The sequence below is a fragment of the Amblyraja radiata genome, chromosome 29 (genome assembly GCF_010909765.2).
Source record: "Amblyraja radiata isolate CabotCenter1 chromosome 29, sAmbRad1.1.pri, whole genome shotgun sequence".
NCBI lineage: Eukaryota > Metazoa > Chordata > Chondrichthyes > Rajiformes > Rajidae > Amblyraja > Amblyraja radiata.
In genome coordinates this window covers 27,738,114-27,759,902 of record NC_045984.1, presented here as the reverse complement: position 1 = coordinate 27,759,902, position 21,789 = coordinate 27,738,114, and the positions used below count along the sequence as shown (strand labels likewise).

General features: G+C 48.7%; 1 protein-coding gene across 1 annotated transcript; it reads left to right on the top strand.

Annotated features, from left to right (window-relative positions):
- Positions 1–2,528: 2,528 nt before the first annotated feature.
- On the top strand, positions 2,529–15,609 carry LOC116989545 (ubiquitin-conjugating enzyme E2 R2-like). The gene is made up of 6 exons (XM_033047032.1): positions 2,529–2,534; positions 5,830–6,263; positions 10,397–10,483; positions 13,816–13,913; positions 14,072–14,206; positions 14,970–15,609. Exons 2-6 carry the CDS (start codon positions 6,087–6,089, stop codon positions 15,187–15,189), a joined length of 717 nt encoding a protein of 238 aa, XP_032902923.1. The 5' UTR covers positions 2,529–2,534; positions 5,830–6,086; the 3' UTR covers positions 15,190–15,609.
- The last annotated feature ends 6,180 nt before the right edge of the window (positions 15,610–21,789 follow it).

Below are 21,789 nucleotides of genomic sequence, written 5' to 3'. Positions count from 1 at the left end.
CCCCAAATTAGCTACTCGCAACATAAAATTTTGTATAAAGGGATCTTAAGAAGCGCTTTTTAATGTAAAAATAAACAACCTACCTTCCGTTGTCCCCTGCATGAGATCCGTCCCGTTGTCGGCGGTCGCGGGTTTAGAGGATGATTTTTAACCTACTATAACAATTAAATTAACCAATATAGTTTTAAAATACCTGCAGCGAACGAACCTCGCAGCGATTTTTCGTCAGCAACTAAGTAGGCTGAACAACCTCGATTTGAATAGCCTAGAGAAAATCGCGTTTTAAACCCGCCCCCCTCTCAAAGGCGCCAAAATCGCGCACACGGGCTGCGACAGATCTGCAGCGCCCGCTGAAGGTAGGTTTTGCAACATACCTAGTTTCTGCTAGTGGGAGACTCTGGGACCAGAGGGTACAGCCTCTGAATAAAAGGACATACCTTTTGAAAGATGAGGAGGAATTTCTTTAGGCAGAGGGTGGTGAATCTGTGGAATTCATTGCCACGGAAGGCTGTGGAGGCCGTCAATGCATATTTTTATGGTGGCGATAGATTCTTGATTAGTAAGGGTGTCAGGGGTTACAGGGAGAAGGCAGGAGAATGGGGTTGAGAGGGAAAGATAGATCAACCATGATTAACTGGCGCAGCAGACTTTATGGGCCAAATGGCCTAATTCTGCACCTACAATGTATGAACCATACCTCTTATTATCTTTGCTTATCAAAAGCCTATCAATTTACAATGACCAATTGACCCCGCATCAATTATCATTTGTGGACGAGACTTTCAAAGTTCAACTGTCCTGAATGAGTAGAAATGTTTCCAAAATTTAGTCCAGAAAGGCCTGCCTCTAATTCTTTTGACAAAATACTATGTTCTGGACTCCCTAAGCGGAGGGAATAGTTTCTATCCAATCTATCAGGTCCTCTAAACATCTTGAAAATATTGATCTATTAATCATCTATTAAGCATCTAAATGCATGGAAGAAAACTTGTTTGTGGAATCTCTCCTCATATTTTAACCCTTGGAGTCCAGGGATCATCCTGATTTAAAAGAAAAGACACAAAAGTGAGTGCTGGAGTAACTGTGGTAGACAAAAATGCTGGAGAAACTCAGCGGGTGAGGCAGCATTTATGGAGCGAAGGAATAGGTGATGTTTCGGGTCAAGACTCTTCTTCAGAAGGTCTGGTACTTTTCGGCGCAGCCGTTTCGACGCCTCCGTTTTGGCGCCACACATAGTTAATGCTTATCACTGAAACGGCGGCGCCAAATGTTACCATTCCGTCTTCAGACTCTGTGGGTCAGTCAGCATCTTGGAGAACATGGATAGGCGACGTTTTGGGATGGAACGAAGAAATAGTCCTGACCCAAAACATCACCTATTCATGTTCTCCAGACATGCTGCCTGACCTGCTGAGTTGCTCCAGCTCTTTGTGTCTTTTTTTTTTAGTAAACCGGCAATTGCAGTTCCTTGTATTCTCCCTGTACATCCATCTGTTTAGCTCCCCCTGCTATCAAGTCAGGGAATTTGAAAACCTTTTTTTAAACTCCTTAGTAAAACAATTAAAAACCGGACAATTTATTCATGATGTGTTCCAAGGATGAGTGAAAGTAAATAAGCTTGCAAGAGGAATCCTCAATCAGAGCACCTACTGAGTAATCTGTTGGTTTCACGGCACCCAAGGTCACTTGCAGAGGGAGTTCAAAAGTGCGGTCAATTTTTAAATTCAAAATTCCATTTATATATTCAGCTTAGATATACTTGGGCTACAGTGGCTTGCATTCTCAAGTTTTCCCTGCAAAGTTTCACAACTTTCTTTTGGAAGTCAAGACCTTGCAATCAACGCTGGTGCGGGAGGAGTTACTTCTGCCTCTCCAACATGTTTTCCATCCACCGTTTCATCCAATCCTTCTCCCGCCTGCCGGTTCTCCTGTGGAAGTTGCTCCCGCGCAGCCGGTGGTCCCTACGGGGGGGTAACTTGGTCTCTGGTTTGCCTCTACCCCGGGGCATCTTTGTCGTGCGAGGGAGGTCTCTGGCGTACACTCTGCTAACATCAGCCATCCCCATTTGGAACTGGTGGAAGGTCTGGTCGAGCCGTTCCACCTTCACCTCGTCATCTCCTCCCCAGGAGGCTCTGCGCTTCTTGACAGCCGGGGGCGGCGTGATGATAGACTCCATGGAATCTTCCGTGGGTAATTCAAAGGTCGAGTCCATTTCATACTTGTCGAGAACGTCTTCTTCTTCAAAATCCAATCCGAACGAAGCAAGAATCCTGAACCCAGCCCACTTCCACCAAGCCAAGAACATATTGGCAACGAATATCCTCCAGTCTGGGAACAGCAGTGTTAACAGTTCCCACAGAGCCATCCTACATATTTGTAACCCATACAGCTGAGGTGTGCTGATCCATTGCACCTCATTTGAAAGCTAAACACAATGAATTGAAATGACTCGAGCTCGAACGTAGATCATTTGCTTTAGTCACAATGTTGGTGTGATGTCGTACAAGGCCAAATCATTGCGGGGGGAGGGCAGCGTAAACTGTGACATCTTCATTGAAAACCTTGAGTCGATTTAGAAATGCGTTATACAGAATGTCCAGGTCCTCATCGGAGCCAGCAACAGCAACATGATTACACTCTCTCCTTCATTCCTAACTGCAATGGAATACTTGGCATTCTCTGCCGGGGATTATATACAAACGGCAGAATCAACATGGAAAGGAGGCAACTAACAAATTCATGAATGAATTCCAGCCTTCATCTTACTCCCATGCATCTGTTCTATATATATATGAACCTCAGAATTTGAGCCTGCAACTTCTGCGTACTGATTATTCCAAATATAAAATTGATGAACCACTGGAAATTCAGTTCATCATGGTCGGAAGGAACTGCAGATGCTGGTTTACACCGAAGATAAACACAGAATGCTGGAGTAACTCAGCGGCACCTTTGGATAGAAGGAATGGGTGATGTTTCGGGTCAAGACCCTTCAGACTGACTTAAGTCTGACTTAGACACGAACGGAGAGTCTAGGACCAGAGGGCATAGCCTCAGAATAAAAGAATGTACCTTTAGAAAGAGATGAGGAGGAATTTCTATAGTCAGAGGGTGGTAAATCTGGAATTCATTGCCACAGACGTCTGTGGAGGCCAAGTCATTGGGTATTTTTAAAGCACAGATTAACAGATTCTTGATCAGTACGGGTGTCGGGTTATGGGGAGAAGGCAGGAGAATGGGGTTGACAGGAATAGATAGATCAGCCATGATTGAATGGCCTAATTCTGCTCCTATAACCTATGAACATACCGTACTATATTAATCTTCTTGGGGTTTGAGGATCATTTTCTTCCATTCCATACCCATGCATTCTTAGGTGGTGAAGGAGACTAATGCAGGACTTACAAACTCCGTCACAATAAGACCAGAAGGTCCATTATCGTTTGGTTCAATGTGGGATCTGGTTTGCTCCTTCCACTGTGTGCTCCATTTGAAGAGACTCCTGGTTCTCAATGCCATCCTGAATGTGCCTTCTCCATTTCGAGCAGTTGTGAACCAGGGATTCCTATGAATCAGTTACACTTTTTGAAGGAGGCTTCCACAACATTGTTGAATTCTTTCCTCTGTTGAATGTTTCCTCTGTTGGTAATTTCTTGTCAGCATAGCGTCTGCTCAAAGAATCTTGTTTCAGGTGCTAGCAACTTAGACTACCTTTCTTGGCCACAGAAGGCTCAGAGGCCAAGTCAATGGATATTGTTAAGGCAGAGATAGATAGATTTTTGATTAGAGTCAAGAGAGTTTATTGTCATATGTCCCAGATAGGACAATGAAATTCTTGCTTTTGCTTCAGCACAACAGAATATAGTAAGCATGAATATAGAACAAATCAGTGTGTCCATATACCATTGTATAAATATATACACACATCAATAAATAAACAGATAAAGTGCAAATAAACAGATAATGGTCTATTAATGTTCAGAGTTTTGTTTCATTTGTGTTTAATAGCCTGTTGGCTGTGGGGAAGTAGCTATTCCTGAATCTGGACGTTGCAGTCTTCAGGCTCCTGTACCTTCTACCTGAAGGTAGCGGGGAGATGAGCATGTGGCCAGGATGGTGTGGGTCCTTGATGATGCTGCCAGCCTTTTTGAGGCAGCGGCTGCGATAGATGGAAAGAAGGTCAGAGCCGATGATGTAGCCGGGCAGTGTTTACTACTTTTTGTAGTCTTTTCCGCTCCTGGGCGCTCAAGTTGCCGAACCAAGCCACGATGCAACCGGTCAGCATGCTCTCTACTGTGCACCTGTAGAAGTTAGAGTCCTCCTTTGCATACCGACTCTCTGTAATCTTCTCAGGAAGTAGAGGCGCTGATGTGCAGAGTTTATGGGGAGAAGGCAGGAGAATGGGATTTGGAGGGAGAGATAGATCATCCATGATTGAATGGCGGAGTAGACTTGATGAGCCAAATGGCCTAATTCTACTCCTATCGCTTACGACCTTATGACTACCCATGGAACTTACTAAGTGTAATTTAGGATGCAGTAGTTGTGATATTACCTGGGAGGAGACATTGGTTCTCTTACTCTGCCGGTACATTTGGAGGATTAAGAAAAAATATATACTGCCGTACTTCCCCAGTGTTACTAGTCTATGTCTCAGAAATATAGATCAATATAGAATTATGACATTCGGCCTAAGTCTACTCCGCCACTCAGAAACTAATTGATGTGCAGGGATTACTGGCGGTGCATATGATAAACTGTTATGCAGTTTACACAGGTTTGTAGAAATATGTTTACAGAGGTTCGGTATAAAGTTCATTCCCTCACATGCATGAACAAGCTGCAGCTTGAGTTTTGGTTTTAGTTTAGAGACAGTGTGGAAACAGGCCCTTTGGCCCACCGAGTCCAGGCCGTCCAGTGAACCCTGTACACTAGCACAATCCCACACACTAGGGCCAAATGTTACCAATGTCATTTTGTGTCTACCTGTGATTTAAACCAGCATCTGCAGTTTATTTCCTACTCTTTGGAGTGTGGGGGGAAACGGAGCACCTGGGGAAGACCCACGGGGAAGAACGTACAAACTCCGCGCAGACAGCACCCGTGGTCAGAATCTAACCCGGATCGCTGGCGCTGTAAGGCAGCAGTTCTACCGCTGCACCACCGTGCTGCCCGCATTTATTGATCATTCTAGTTGGGGAGACTTGATTCCGTAATGTAAATTGAATGGTTTCGATTTTGTCCTGTATCTTAGCTCCAGAGATGCTGTCTGTCCAGCCGAGTTACTCCAGCACCCTGTGTCCATCTGCAGTGACCTTCCTGCATACACTCTGTGTCCCACATTCTACATTCCTCTCTATCCAGCATGAAACTACATCTCCCAGAATGACCCGCGCCCCCCGGTGTCGTCACTGGGACGCCGACGTTGATTGGGGGCCGGGGAGGCGGGCCGCCAACTGATTGGGTGCGGGGACGAGGCGGGCGCTGTAATTGGATCTGCCAGCCGTGCTGCGATTGGCCACCGCTCCAGCCGCGCTGTGATTGGATCTGCCAGCCGTGTTGCGATTGGCCGCCGCTCCAGCCGCGCTGTGATTGGATCTGCCAGCCTCCGCCGTGATTGGGCGCCCCGCCAGCCGCGCTGCGATTGGACGCCCCGCCGGCCACTTCCGACTGGATACAGTTGTTGTTCCGCTGATTGGCCGCGGGCCGCGGGCGGCGGTGATTGGCCCGCATTATGATTTGATACTTGGCTGCCGCTCGCCGATTGGCCGCGGGCGGGGTCACGGGGGCATTGTGCACCCGGGCGGCCGGGTGGGAGGACGGACGGAGGGACAGCGACCGCAGCGACACTCGGCAGCGGGGCGGGCGGACAGCGCCTGATCAGCGGCCCGCACACACATACATACACACGCATACACGCTCTCTCCACGCCGGGGCTGCAAGGCCCACGCTCAGAGCTCCCCCCCTACCCCTCCCCCCTGGCTGCGGCCCCGTCTCTTCTCAGCGACCGCGGCCTCTTCCCACCTTCCTTCCCTCCCTCTCCCCGGCGGCGGCGCCAGCAGCCGGGAGCAGGGCGCCGGGCGGTCATGGCTCACCAGCAGACCAGCAGCTCCCAAAAGGCGCTGATGTTGGAGCTGAAGAGCCTGCAGGAGGAGCCAGTGGAGGGGTTCCGCATCACCCTAGTCGATGAATCCGACTTGTACAACTGGGAGGTGGCGATCTTCGGGCCGCCCAACACGCATTACGAGGGGGGCTACTTCAAGGTAAGGCCGCGGGTGCAAGTCGGGCACGGATCCCAACAGGAGTGTGTGGACTGTGGGCGCTGGAGTGGGGGAAGGGGCGGGTGTGGTGAGGGGAAAAGCCTCGGGGAGGAGAGAACTTCTTTGTCCCAGTCTATAGGAGCGGGGATTAGGTATTTCCTAGTTTAGTAATAACTAGTTTAGTTATTTCCCCAGAAGGTAAGGACTATCCTCTTTTTTTCTTTCCTTGCTGGTTTTCCTAGTCCCTGCATGGTTGGATGCCACTAGGAACTCTGATGGACTGTTGTTTACATCGTGGGAATGGAGGATTGCTCTTCATCCTACGGCTATTTTTGCTTCAGTAAGTTCATAAGTGATAGTAGAATTAGACCATTCGGCCCATCAATACTACTCCGCCATTGAATCATGGCTGATCTAACTCTCCCCCTCAACCCCATTCTCCTGCCCTCTCGCCATAACCCCTGACACCCGTACTGATCAATAGTAATCAAGCAGTAATAGTCAATAGTGCTTTACTTTATAAAATATGCAACTGCACGGTGAAATTTTTTTTTTCAGGGGAAGGTTTTTTCTGTGGTTATTGCCCCATAACTATAGGAGAGAGGTTTTACAGTTTGGAAGGGTAGTTACTATAAAGCCTGATGTGGGTATAATTCTTGGGCTGTAGTGTTGGTGTCAAATCGCCTGTGGATGGATTAGCTATGTTTAGCAATTGACAACCAACGAGACTGGAGGCAATCTGAAATGAACTGAAATGGGATCAGAATCAGAAATGGGCAGCCCCTTGTGTTGGAGGTAGACACAAAATGCTGGAGTAACTCCAACATTTTGTGTTGATCTAGGGGCTGGTGGAATCAAGGGATATGGGGAGAAGGCAGGCACGGGTTATTGATTGGGGACGATCAGCCATGAATGGCAATGCTGGCTCAAAGGGCCGAATGGCCTCCTCCTGCACCTATTTTCTATGTTTCTATGATCTTCGGTGTAAATCAGCATCTGCAGTTCCTTCCTGCACACCTTATATTGGAGACCCTGGCAATAGTAGTGGCAGGGTGACTATGTGCTAACATTCTGATGACTGTTTGTTGTCAATTCTGGACACTCGCTTTTACTGTGTAAAGTTTTCCTTACTTCTGATTCTGGTCTTGAATGCCCTTGACTTCAATATTGTTACCATTGGCAACTGTGTTTAAACTTTAAGGGGAGGTGTTTCCTCCCTCAATCTTATTTGATTAAGGCTTTGATTTAACAAGTCTTTTGACCATTTGATCTGGATTTCAATGAATAGTCTGGTGTGCATTTCTGATTGCTAATACTCCTGTGGAGTTGCTGAGAGGTTTTGTTCCGCTTCTTGCTGAGCAACATTCTTAAGTCGAGTTTTGTAAGCCACTGTGTATCCTTTTGGAAAGGAAGTTTATTTCAAAGCTATCTCCACTGTGTTTGTATCAAGGTTATGATTTGGCGATATGGTCCCTGTTGTTTGACCCTGGCTTTGACTCTCACTTGAGAGCAGCGGAGGAATAGATTATGCTACAAATGCATTTCGTCGCCACATCATCCATGTTTTGTTTCTGATCTATTTTGAGACGACATCCTCTGGGGTTGGTGAATTCAAGGCAGGCTTGCCAAAAGGCTCTTGAATGAGTTCCTTGTGTTGGGCAGTATTTTTAGACCCAGGCTCCATTCCATTCATTGACCTGTAATGGGTTATGGACCTCATTCTGATACATCCGAGTGGATATGAGGACAGGGTCATGGTTGCAAGTATTGAGGGCCATTGGAGTTGTTCTGACTGTCTACTGAGCTAAGTTTCCTCAGTAGTTTATAAATATAAGATATAATTTTGAAACAGGCTCATCTGCTCACTGAGTCCACGCTGACCATCGGATCACCCGTTCAAACTAGCTCTGTTATCCCACTTTCTTTGTGGGAGGGAACCAGAGAGGAAACTAAATGACACAGCCTCAGAATAAGAGGATGTACGTATAGAAAGAAGGCTTCTGTATTTTCTGTAGTCTGTTGAATTTATTGCCACAGACAGCTGTGGAGGACATAAGGCTGATGTTGACAGATTCTTGATTAGTACGGGTGTCAAGAGTTATGGGGAGAAGACAGGAGAATGGGGTTGAGAGGGAAAGATAGGTCAGCCATGACTGATTGGCAGAGCAGACTCTGCGCCAAAAGGGCCGATTCTGCTTCTCTGACGTGTGAAACCCACAGGGGTAGCGTGCAAACTCCATACAGACAGTACATGAGGTCAGGATCGAACTCTGGCCTCTGGCACTGTGAGGCAGCACCTCTACCAGCCCATAGATACACATGGCAAGTTGTTGTTGTCTTGGGCTCGCCGAATGTTTAGTCTGGTGTGTCCCACCAGCTAAAAATTAATCTACAACACTTTAGTGAGATTTGCTGCTGTAGCTGGTCTGGGAACGTTGCACATGAAATATGTACTGCACCGTGGGGTGATGAGTCTGGCGCTGAGCTGCAGGCTGTTGGTACCCAGCCAGGGTGAGCCCGTGAGGAATGCTTGCATGATCCAGTATCGCAAATGACATCCATACTTCCCACGTGGACAGAAATGCTGGAGAAATTCAGCGGGTGAGGCAGCATCGATGAAGTGAAGGAATAGGTGACGTTTTGGGTCGAGACCCTTCTTCAGACTAATGTAGGGGTGGGGGGGGGGCGGGAAGAAGAAAGGAAGAAGTCGACCTGAGGTGGGCTGTGGGAAAGCTGGGGAGGGGAAGGAGGGAGAAAGCAAGGACTACCTGAAATTGGAGAAGTCAATGTTCATACCGCTGGGGTGTAAACTATCCCAGGCGAAATATGAGGTGGTGCTGCTCCAGTTTGCGGTGGGAATCACTCTGGCCGTGGAGGAGGCCCAGGGCAGAAACGTCAGATTCGGAATGGGAAGGGGGAGTTCAAGTGCTGAGCCACCGGGAGATCAGGTTGGTTATTGCGAACTGAGCGGAGGTGTTAAGCGACAAGTGTAGCATTTCCTGCGGTTGCGAGGGAAAGTGCCAGGGGAGGGGGTGGTTTGGGTGGGAAGGGGACGAATTGACCAGGGAGTTACGGAGGGAGCGGTCTCTGTGGAAAAAGCGCAAGAGACTCCACGGCGAAAACTCCGTACTTCCCACAGTGAGGTGAATGTGCAATGCAGTGACAATATGCTTGCAGATGGCGTCACCCTGTAGACTTAAGCCATAATCTGTTTTAGTGGCAGGTTGGTGGAGGTAAGTGAATATTAAAAAAATAATTATTTCCCCCTCTCGATGGGTGATGCAGCGGTAGATCTGTTGCTTCATAGCGCCAGAGACCTGGGTTCGATGCTGAAAACGGCCGTTGTCTATACAGAGTTTATACGTTCTCTCCGTGACCCCATGGATTTACGTCGGGTGCTCCGGTTTCCTCCCAGATCCCAAAGGTTTACAGGTTGATTATCTTCCGTTAATTGTAAATCGTCTCTAGTTTGTGGGATAGTGCTCATGCTAGAGTAAATTCTAAATTTGAAATGGATAGCACAGAAAAACTGCGAGTGTTGCAATACCTTGCCTATCCTACGGATAAACTGCTTGGGTTTAGCCAGCTGGCATGTAGTCATTCGCACTAGCATCAGTGTGGTATTGATCAGCTCGACTGTGAGTGGCGTTAGGCTGGAAACGGGATAGACACAAAAAGATTGGAATAACTCAGCGGGTCAGGCAGCCTCTGGAGAAAAGGAATAGGTGATCCTTCTTCAGATTGAGCATCAGGGGAGAGGGCAACAAGACGGGCTTGCTGCTCTCCAATTTGACTACCCACCGCGATGGCTTTTGGTGCTGCCATGCCAATACCATAGTGGTGTTGGTCTTGACCCGAAACGTCACCCTTTCCTTCTCTCCAGAGATGCTGTCCCGCTGAGTTAGTTACTCCAGCAATTTGTGTTTATCTTCGGTTTAAACCAGCATCTGCAGTTCCTTCCAACACAGCGATGTGCTTCCACCATTTTAGGCCGTGATGTCTGGTGTCCTCCAACGTAATCATCATGCATGAACGTTGGCAACAAATGTGAGTCATTCGAGGAAGGGCACTGTTTACGGGTTTGCCTGTGGGGTTTCTGATCACAGCTCTCTGACTGTCTGCTTCCTCACCTCCAGGCTCAGCTGATGTTCCCCATTGATTATCCCTACTCTCCGCCATCATTCCGCTTCCTCACCAAGATGTGGCATCCGAATATCTACGAGGTAAGATTGAGGGGTGTGCATGCACAAATCGGGGGAGGGAGGCCACTGGGATGGAGGTGGTCGTGGATCGAGCAAGTCGACCTGAGGTCATGGTGAGAGCAGTCGGAATCGTGAGGCACAGAGACAGGCCTTTCGGTCCACTGTTTGTGCGAGGCAAGAGACTGCAGATGCTGGAATCTTGAGTTAAAAAAACAAAAAACAAAGTGCTGGAGAAACTCAAGAGGGTCAGGCAGCGTCTGTGGAGGGAATGCATAGTCAATGTTTCTGGTCTCAACCTGAAATGTCCTCTTATGCAGTTCCCTCCAAAGTTATAGCCTGAACCACTGAGTTCCTACTACAGAATGTTTATTATTTGCTCCAGTACCTAATCACAGTAATGCCATTTCCCACAATTGGTCCATAGCCATTTTGCAATGACATTTAGTGCTCACCTAAATGTGTGTGTTTTAATGTTATGAGATTTCCTGCTGCTGCAACTCTGAGCGAGTATATTCCAGATTCCAACAATTGGATGAAACATAAAAACATAGAAAATAGGTGCAGGAGTAGGCCATTCAGCCCTTCGAGCCTGCACCGCCATTCAATATGATCATGGTTGATCATCCAACTCAGTATCCTGTACCTGCCTTCTCTCCATACTCCCTGATCCCTTTAGCCACAAGGACCACATCTAACTCCCTCTTAAATATAGCCAATGAACTGGCCTCAACTACATTCTGTGGCAGAGAATTCCAGAGAATCCCCACTCTTTGTGTAAATTTCTTCTCAAATCCTCCCTCCCCCCCCCAAATCTCTCTCCGTCTGAAGAGGGGTCCTGACCCAAAATGTTGCCCGTACATGTTCTCAAGTGATGCCGTCTGGCTTGCTGAGTTACTCTACCACTGTGTGTTCTTTACATGTTTCCAGCATCTTCAGTTTCTGCCGTCTCTATCCTGGTGAATCTTCTCCCCCCCTCCAGTCTCTGTCTCCCAAATCTACCTGATTCATTTTGCACATCAACCTTTCACCTCTCCCTAGTCCACACGTCACTTCCTGGCTCATCGAAATGGATCGAGTGGGCTCGTATTCACTGGAATTTAGAAGGATGAGAGGTGATCTCAGAGGAACATATGAAATTCTCAAGGGATTAGTCGGGCTAGATGCAGGAAAAATTTTCCTGATGTTGGGGGAAGTACAGAACCAGGGGTCACAGTTTAAGAATAAGGGGTCGGCCATTTAGGACTGAGATGAGGAAATACCTTTTACACCCAGAGAGTTGTGAATCTGTTGAATTCTCTGCCACAGAAGGCAGTGGAGGCCAATTCACTGGATGTTTTCAAGAGATAGTTAGATATAGCTCTTAGGGCAAGGGTTCCCAACCTGGGGTAAATGTTGTCAACCCAGGGGGTAAATTTGTTGATTCTGGATTTGTACATATTTTTTCTCATTACCTGACTGTTTTGTTCTGGTACCGGTATCTGTTCATATTAGTTGTTCATAAATAAGTGAAATAAGTGTCTTAGGGCTAACGGAATCAAGTGATATGGGGAGAAAGCAGGAACGGGGTACTGATTTTGGATGATCAGCCACGATCATATTGAATGGCAGTGCTGGCTCAAAGGGCCGAATGGCCTACTCCTGCGCCTATTTTCTATGTTTCTATGTCCCACTCCCTTTTTTTTTTTTTACTGACTCTAGGTCCCTTTTGCAGGGTCTGGAGCCAAAATGTTGACCCCCTTCTTTCCACACCCCACCACACAGCTCAATCCACTGAGTTCCTCCAACAATTTGTTTTCTGCTCAAACGTCCAGCATCTGCAGCCTCTTATATCTCTCCCTGCTCTTGACTTCTATACCCCAGCTAATGAAGGCATGCATCCCCTTTGCTGTCTTAACAACCTACCTACCTGTGCTGCTTATATACTTGCCAGGGTCCAACCTTGAAGAGTTCACATTGAGAGGAAATGTTGAGAGGGAAAGTAAAATCAAGGGTTTCCTGGAGTGGCAAGGAGTGTGCTTCAACTATTGTCCAAACTGTGTGCTTCAACTATTGACCTCTGATGTCCCTCGGACTATCCTTGACCGGACTTTGCTGGCTTTACCTTGCCCTAAACGTTGTTCCCTTATCATGTATCTACACGCTGTAAATGGATGGATTGTAATCATGTGTTGTCGTTCCGTTGACTGGTTAGAACGCAACAGAAAGCTTTTCACTGCACCTCAGTACACGTGACAATAAACTAAACTGAACTGTGGGCTGCAATAGAGGAAAGGAATAACCGTGGCGATCTCTAGACACAAAAAGCTGGAAGAACTCAGTGGGACAGGCAGCATCCCTGGAGGGAAGGAAAGGGTGGCGTTTCGGGTCGAGACCCTTCTTCAGACGAAACGTCACCCATTCCTTCTCTCCAGATATGTTGCCTGCCCCACTGAGTTATTCCAGCTTTTTTGTGTCTATCTTCGATTTAAACCAATATCTACAGTTCCTTCCGTACACACGGCTTGTCTGTATGGAGTTTGTACTTTCTTCCCGTGACCTGCGTGGGTTTTCTCTGGGATCTTTGGTTTCCTCTAAAAAAGTTCAGGTTTGTAGGTAAATTGGCTTGGTACTAATTATAGGTTGTCCCGAGTATATACTATAGTGCTGGAGTACGGGGATCACTGGTCGGCAAGGACTCAGTGGACCGAAGGGCTTGTTTGTGTGCTGTATCTCTAAACTAAGTTGCCCGTGGATGGATGGGCGCCATCTTAGAACATCTCGTCATCTTGGAACATTTAGTTTAGTATAGAGATCCACCAGAAACAGGTCCTTCGGCACCGAGTCCGCACCCGCCAACGAGCCCCGCTTGTTAACACTATCCTACTAATACTGGGGACAATTTGGGTTTATACGAAGTACACAAACCCAAGCCAAGGCAATGAACCTACAAGCCTGTATACGTCTTTGGAGTGTGGGAGAAAACGGAAGATCTCAAAGAAAACCAACTCAGATCACGGGGAGAACGAACAGAGTCCGTGCCGACCAGTGATCCCCGTACACCAGCTCTATAGTATACACTCTGTGTGTGTGTGTATATACTTGGTCTGTGATTATTGCCAAGCCAATTTACCTACAAACCTGAACGTTTTTAGAGGAAACCACAGATCCCGGAGAAACCCCACGCAGGTCAGGGGGAGAGAGAGTACAAACTCCGTACAGACAGCGCCCGTAGTCAGGATTGAACCCGGGTCTCCAGCGCAGCAACTCTACCGCTGTGCCACCATTTCCCTTTCCCCTTTAATACACGAAGCAGCACGTGCCGCCGCTCTTTGTTCATCTTTCAACAATGCAACGTTGCTCCTTTTTTCCTCCAGAATGGGGACGTGTGCATTTCGATTCTGCATCCGCCTATCGATGACCCCCAAAGCGGGGAACTACCCTCTGAGAGATGGAACCCCACACAGAACGTCAGGTACAGGACTTTGGGTGGCACCGAGGTTATAATTCAACCTTCTATCTCCAACCTGTGGTGTTTGTTTGCTCCCCCCTCCCATTTCTGTGTGGCTGCGTGTGTTGAGTTGCACGTGCCTTGCCTGTCTTGTAACTGTGCCCCACGATTTTCCGATGCAGGACGATTCTCCTCAGCGTCATCTCCCTGTTAAACGAGCCAAACACCTTTTCCCCTGCCAACGTGGACGCCTCGGTGATGTTCAGAAAATGGAGAGATAGTAAAGGAAAGGATAGAGAATATGCAGAGATTATTAGGTGAGTGCTGCCTTTGTGTGTTAAAGCGGAAAGAGAGATGGCTGCACAGCTGGTGGAGCTGCTTCCTCACAGCTCCGGAGGCGCAGGTCACAACTGACTGACGGCCACAATTAAAACATTAGTAAGTCATGAGGGCTATTTTAACGAAATAATGTACATTTTGAAGTATGTCTAATTCTCTGCCTCAGAGGGCGGTGGAGGCAGAATTCCACAGACTCACAATTCTCTGTGAGAAAATGTATTTCCTCGTCTCCGTTCTAAATGGCTTAATCCTTATTCTTAAACTGTGGTCCCTGGTTCTGGACTCCCCCAACATCAGGAACATGTTTCCTGCCTCTAGCGTGTCCAAACCCTTGGATGGATGCAATATTTCGGCTGGGGGGGGGGGGGGGGGGGGGTGGCAGGGAGGGGTAATGGATGTAATATTTATGAAGGGGTGGGGAGGGGGAATGGGTGTAATATTTTGGGGGGGAGGAGGAATGGATTTAATATTTCGGGGGGGGGGGAATGGATTTAATATTTTGGGGAGGGGGGGGAAGGGCAATGGATGTTATATTTCTGCCAGGTCCTGACATCCATTCCCCCTCCCCCCGCCCCCCCCCCCTCTGTCTGAGGGGGGGAGGGGCAATGGATGTAATATTTCAGCGGGGGGGGGGGGGGTGGGTTGGGGGGAGGGGTAATGGGTGTAATATTTTGGCGGGGGGGGTTGGGTTGGGGGGGGGGGTAATGGGTGTAATATCTCTGCTGTACCTCCCTCCCTCAGGAAGCAGGTCCTGGCCACCAAGGCGGAGGCAGACAAGGACGGGGTGAAGGTGCCGACCACGCTGGCGGAGTACTGCGTGAAGACGCGGGCGCCCCCGCACGACAACAGCTCGGACCTGCTGTACGACGACCTGTACGACGATGACATGGACGAGGAGGAGGAGGACGGAGACGGGGACTTCCTCGACGACGAGGATGACTCGGGCAACGAGGAGTCGTGACCAATGCCCCGGGAGGGGGGGTGATGACTGGCCGACCCCTGACTCTCGCCCTCCCCACCCCCCCCATTCCCAACGCTGGGCTGCCCTGGCTCTGGGACCCGACACCCACCCTCCCCCACCCACCGCTCCTCCCGAGTGCGACCCTCGCCCAGCCCCTCCCCAGTAAAATATTTGGGCACCGAGTCGCATAGACACTGCTCGTCCGCAACAAAACTCTTCCCGCTGTGAGCCTGTGGCCGGGAGGGGTGTGTGTGTGTGCTTGTGCGCGTGTGCGTGCGCGCACGTGTGTGTGTGTGTGTGAGGGAGGGTGCTTGTATTCTTGTCCTTGTTTCTTAAGTCCGATGGTGAAACATTTATGGGGTGGTGTGGCATCGCCCCATGTAATATGCTGATAAAGATTGTCTCTGGTGATACTTTCTAGCTACTCGCCAAGCCCTTTCTTATCCATATGTGTTATCTTGTGGAGTGGGGGGGTGGTGGGCGGGATGGTGGGGGGGGATGGTGGGGAACAGCGCTGATCTCTGGTGGAGTTCGGATCTTTATTGCCATCTTTTAAACAATCTTGTCCTGCTTCTCCCAAACCCAACCCCCGACGTGTCCGTAGCTTGTGGACCCTTCGAGCTGGGATCCCGGAACAGGCCGCTCGGTCTTTTCCCCCGAGGTCCCCAACTCGGCTAGTTTACCTCCAGCCGCCTCTCCTGAGGGGTTGGTAGAAGATGAGATTGGGGGAGGTTGAGGTTGGAGAGATGAGGTCGGGGAGGAAAACGAAGACTACTCGAAGACAGACGCAAACCCCTGGAGTAACTCGGCGCCGGGCCAGGCAGCACCTCTGGAGGAATAGAATAGATGACGTTTCAATCTCATCCGAGGATGAGTCCCAATCTGGAACATCACCGATTCCTGTTCTCCACAGATGCTGCCTGACCCCGCTGAGTTACTCCGGCACTTTGTGTCTTATCTTCGGTGGAAACCGGCATCAGCAGTTCCCTTCCTGCACAGTGAAGACTGGTGACCTTCCCATCCCACCGTATCGGTTCTCAGTGGGGGATCTTCACCATCTGATGATTGAGCGCGATTTTTCCCTGCTCCCTCTGCAATTGCCCTGCTTTGTCTCCATCTTCCTCCCACTTCCCTCCCCCTCTCAGGCCCTCTGCTCTAGACAGCGCTGATTCCATAGGTGGGATTGAAGCTGACTTGTCCGTCCCCCCCACCACTTCACTGGGTAGCTGGGAATGCCTTTCCGTCACAGGCAAAGATCTATAGGATCTTTGGTCTCGGGTCTGATCCGAATTGAATGACGATGGGATTTAGTGTTTAAGAAGGAACTGCAGATGCTGGAAAATCGAAGGTAGACAAAAGTGCTGGAGAAACTCAGCGGGTGCAGCAGCATCTATGGAGCGAAGGAAATAGGCAACGTTTCGGGCCAAGCCCGAAACGTGGCCTATTTCCTTCGCTCCATAGATGCTGCTGCACCCGCTGAGTTTCTCCAGCACTTTTGTCTACCGACGATGGGATTTAACTGGGGGCTAAATGTAACGCGTCTACATTTGATCGTTTTTTTTGTTGTTGCCATTTTCCGGTTATCTTTTTGGAGAGACTGTTTTACATTGACTTACATTGACATTACATTTCTGCCCCCCCCCCCCCCCCACGTCGCACACAATGCTTACATGTATACTTGACCCGGGGTGGGGGGCACACAGCCAGTGGTGGGATTAGGGTGAGCACCTCCTTCATTCTGATCTGAGACCAACCTCACCCCTCCACCATTAACTTTTCTACGATGATGATCTGGGCGGTGTAAAACATGGTTGCAGCAGGGGAAGAAAAGGGGGTGAAGTTGGTGACTGTCCCTGCCCTCTGTTGCCCCCCCCCCCCCCCAGATTAATAAAAGTTTGAGATTTGAGAAGGGAGCGAGGAGAGGTGGGTGGGGGGAAGGGGTGTTTTTTTTATGCCTTAACATGCAGTACTGAGAGATTCTCCCAGCTCTCCGTGACAGGTACAGAGATCCTTTGTCACATAACATGCAGTCTCTCGCTCCAGTAAAGATATCGGCGCATGGTTTGTCCAAGGCTTGGGGGGTGAGGGTTGGAGCTGGGATAAATAAGCCCGAGCAACGGCAACCGAAGGCTCCCTTCCTTCTGGGTTTGAGTTGCAAGCGTGAGGTTGTACTGGGCCGTGGCTTCACCTCCTGGCAGCGGGGAGCATTGTGCAACTGTGCGCAGACTGACCTCAAATGTGGGGTAGTGGCTCTGACCTGGACGGGGGGGGGGGGGGGGGGGGGGGGGGGGAGGGGATCTGTAACCAATTCCTGGGAGATTGTGGTTCAAAGTGGGGCAGACTCCCTTTGCTGTTGGAGGCCGGGTGTCCTGAAATAGCTGCTGATGCCTGACGTGGTCAGAGTGCTAGAGGAGGGGGACTGAGAGAGTGTTGGTTATAACTCCATGCTGAGTGTGGAGGAACTTTCAGTCCTGGCCCCGTCTCACCTGGTGCGTGCAGGTTCCTCAACCCAACTGTGCTCCCAGGTGGGATGTCGGGCACTGCGGTCACTGCCCGGTTCAGCGGACGGACGTGTGTGTGTGGTCTGGGCCAAAGATCTTTGGTCTGGGCTGGACTGGACACGACTGGCCGTGGGCCGTCCGGGTGCTCCGGTTCAGGGGTGGGTCACGGCCTGGCCAACGCGTACAAGGGGAGAACTGAGCGAGTGTAGAACTGGTGATAGAATGTAGAGCTGGTGGTCTCCCACCCCCACCCCTCTCCCACCTGGCGAGACTGTGCGAGTTTCATGTTTGATTGAACTTTCCTCACTTCAGGAGGCCGGGTTTCGCTTTCCTGAGTCTGAATCGTCGCCCGTCATTTCAGCATTCGGACCTTCAGCTTCTCTGGGACGGACTGTCCTTCGAGTCACCTCTGCTGCATGTGGGTGGTCGGGGAGGGGGGAGGGAGACCTGCTGATGTGCGGTCCTCTCTTCTCGCTTGCAAGCAGATGCCAACGCTGCTGCTGCTGCTGATCATTGTGTGTGTGAGTTGTGAGTGACTGGACGCACTCCCTGCCCTCGACCTGCAATGTCCCCCTGACAACGGCTCATCTCGGCTCACTGTTGCTCCATCCGTCCGTTCGCTGGCAGGAGCCAGAAGTGACCCCCCCCCCCCCGAGTTTGGTTTTAAGCCTTTTTATTTCATTGTTTCTAAATCTAATAAAAGAACTTTTCAGGACACGGTGAGTGTTTGTGTCGCTACGAAGCCGTTTCTAACCTCCCCTCACCCCCGGGACTGAAAGCAGCGTGGGCTGGAGGCTGCTTCCATGGTGTAGTCCAGTGGTACCCAACCTTTTTTAGCTTGGGATCTTTTAATTTTTCTGTGGGCCCCCCCCCTGACATTATTAGCGGAAAAAAAGTGCTTCAATATTATAATACCTTCCATAAAAATATCAGCGTCTATTAATTGCACATATATTCTCTTTTATTCTATTCCACAAACATCAAAAATATTTCAACTACATGCATTTAAATTTATTAGAACTGAAATTTTGGAGGCAACACGGTGATAGCTCTGTGGCCCCCTTCATTGAACCTGTGGCCCCCTAAATCCCAATTTTTTCCTGTGGCCCCCCTGAAATTTGCCATGGGCCATATGGGCCCAGGTTGGGAATCACTGGTGTAGTCCATTGAGGGTGGAGGCACAGGGATCGGCAGATGCTGAATCTTGAGCAAAAACACAAAGCGCTGGAGGAACATCTGTTGAGAGAGCGGACAGGTGACATTTTCGGTCAGGACTTTGTTTCAAGAAAAATGTTTCCCCTGAGGTTACTCTTAAATCTCTTCTCTCAACTTGATCCTCTCTAGTTTTACAATCCTCAATTATGGGGGGGGGGGAGGGGAGGGAGACTGTGTTCACTTTATCCATAGCTCATTATTTTGTGTACTTTAAAAAAAAAACATTCCTAAGTCACCAATACTCCAGAGAAAAAGTATGTATCAGTCTGAAGATGAAACGGTGCCTGTCCATTCCCTCCACAGATGATGCCTGACCTGCTGAGTTCCTCCAGCAAATTGTCTTTTACCTTCTCAGGGTAATGCGTTCTCCTCCCCCCCCCCCCCGCTTCAGTTACTCTCGGGGCGGAAGCTTTTCAATCACACTTCACCACAACTTCCCCAAATGTTGAACAAACTCTGTTGACCAGTTTTGCCTTCCAAACACTGCAATTCCGATTAATTTGCGAAAGAGATTTAAAAAGACAGAGGACGTTCAGAAATATGTATTTGGGTATGGATTGGTGTTAAGATGATTCAATCAGGATCTAGAATTCCTTCTAAATGTTCTACCATTGTGGTGTCGAGTGACTACATTGATATAAGTAAAGGCTAACAGAGGCTAACGTGTGTATATACAAGTGAAACTGAATCTGCAGAACTGACGTACAAAGATATGCTACATGTAGAGACAGACACAAAGTGCTGGAGAAACTCAGCGGGTCAGGCAGCATCTCTGGAGAAAATGGATAGGTGATGTCTCATGTCGAAATGGGTCCCGACCCAAAACGTCACCTATCCATTTTCTCCGCTGATGCTGCCTGACCGGCTGAGTTACTCCAGCATTGTGTCTATTTTTGGTATGAACCAACATCTGCAGTTTCTTCTTTACTACAAGCTGCATCTATAGTTTGATTGGACCGCAGTCAACAGTGCTAGGCAACACACAAAGATATTCTGACCCTGGAGGATGCGTCGTGCAGATTTATTGGAATGGTATTTGGACTCGTAAGAATTGGGTGATTACTATGCAAGGAATGAGTGAATCGCTGGATTTAGATGTTTAAAGGGGAACTAACAGTACCGCTATGTGTAGGAAGGAACTGCAGATGCTGGTTTAAACTGAAGATATAGACACAAAATGCTGGAGTAACTCAGCGGGACAAGCAGCATCTCCGGAGAGAAGGAACGGGAGACGTTTCGGGTCGAGATCCTTCAGTCTGAGGAAGGGTCTCGACCTGAAACGTTGCCCGTTCCTTCTCTCTGGAGATGCTGCCTGTCCTGCTGAGTTACACCAGCATTTTGTGTCGATTAACAGCACTGCTGTTTCTGCTGGTCGGGAAAGCCAAGAATAAGGAGTAAAGACAGATCTTTGGTGTTTTGAGAAAAAAACTTGAATTAATATGGTGCCTTTAATGTCGCAATGTCTAGCTGTCTTTCAAAGACAATTAGTTTTTTTTAAGTAGAAAAAAAATTGCACATGCTGGTTAATATATAAACTCAGCAGGTTAGACAACATCCCTGGAGAACCTGGATAGGTGAAGTTTTGGGTCGATATCTTTTTTCAGAATATTTCAAAAAGTAGAAACTGCTGCACAGACATGTAGAAGGTGGAAATATATCTGCCAAAAAAAATTCATTTGATTCATTTTAAATCTTTGAGTAGGATTGATGGGGGCAGAGGTGTAGAGTAAGTGGAAACTGTAATTCCCCAATGGAATTCTCTCTAGCTGCCAGTGTTTCACAAAATGTGGCTGCTTTTTGATGTAGGCTGAGGGATAAATACTAGCCATGGGGTACTGGAGCAATTCTGCTGCTTTGCAGTGAAGTGAAATCTTGTATATTTGTGTGAGAGGAGAGCGAGCCTTCATCTGCCATTGGGGCAGGGCTGGATATAGATGAAGAGAGGCCCTAAACTGTTCCACTTGTGAGGCCCCTCCCAATCCCCCTACGTAAATCCGGCCCTGCGTTGGGGTCGTGTTTAAAATCCTGGAGGAAGAAGCCATCTGACGAGGAGAACCTGGGCACAGGTGGCAGGGGATGAATGACTTCATTCCACTGGGCAAATCATAAGCTTCCACCTATCTGCATCAATCTATCTCAAAGGTTTAAAATGAATCAATGGCTTTTAGCAGAAGGCTTCCTAGCTTGAACTGTGTGTGTGTGGCTGTGTAGTAGTTTCTACTTTAAAAAAAAAAAACTTAATTGCTGACAACTGCTGGCTGGGGCCAGAGTTACAAGTGATTTAACAGCCAGAGCAAGCTGATGGGAGTGGGACTCTGACTCCAGTTGGCCTGCCATTGGGTGGTGCAGCAGTAGAATTGCTGCCTTACAGCGCCAGAGACCCGGGTTCGATCCTGCCCCTTGGACGCTGTCTGTACAGAGTTTATACGTTCTCCCCGTGACTGTGTGCGTTGCCTCCCATGCTCCAAAGATGTGCAGACTTGTAGGTTTCCATTAAATGCTTCGCCAGTGTATAGGATGCGAACCTGGGACAACATCGTTGGTCGGCATGGACTCAGTGGGCCGGAGGTGGCCTTGTTTCCACGCTGCATCTCTACCTCTCTAAACTAAATCTATGCTTTATCTGCGTTGGACAGAAATAAAGCACGAAATCTCGACACAGAAGGGCGTGAATATTTGGATTTCTGTGCCCAGGCGCTTTGATGCCTAATCTGCTCAGGGCGGAGTGGATCAATAGTGTTTCCTGACAAAGGGGAATGATGAAATCCTTGCAGCAGCAGCACAACAGGCTTGTAAACACAAAACACAGACAAAAAAAAATAATGATAAGGATAAGAAGGTACACAAAAATGCTGGAGAAACTCAGCGGGTGCAGCAGCATCTA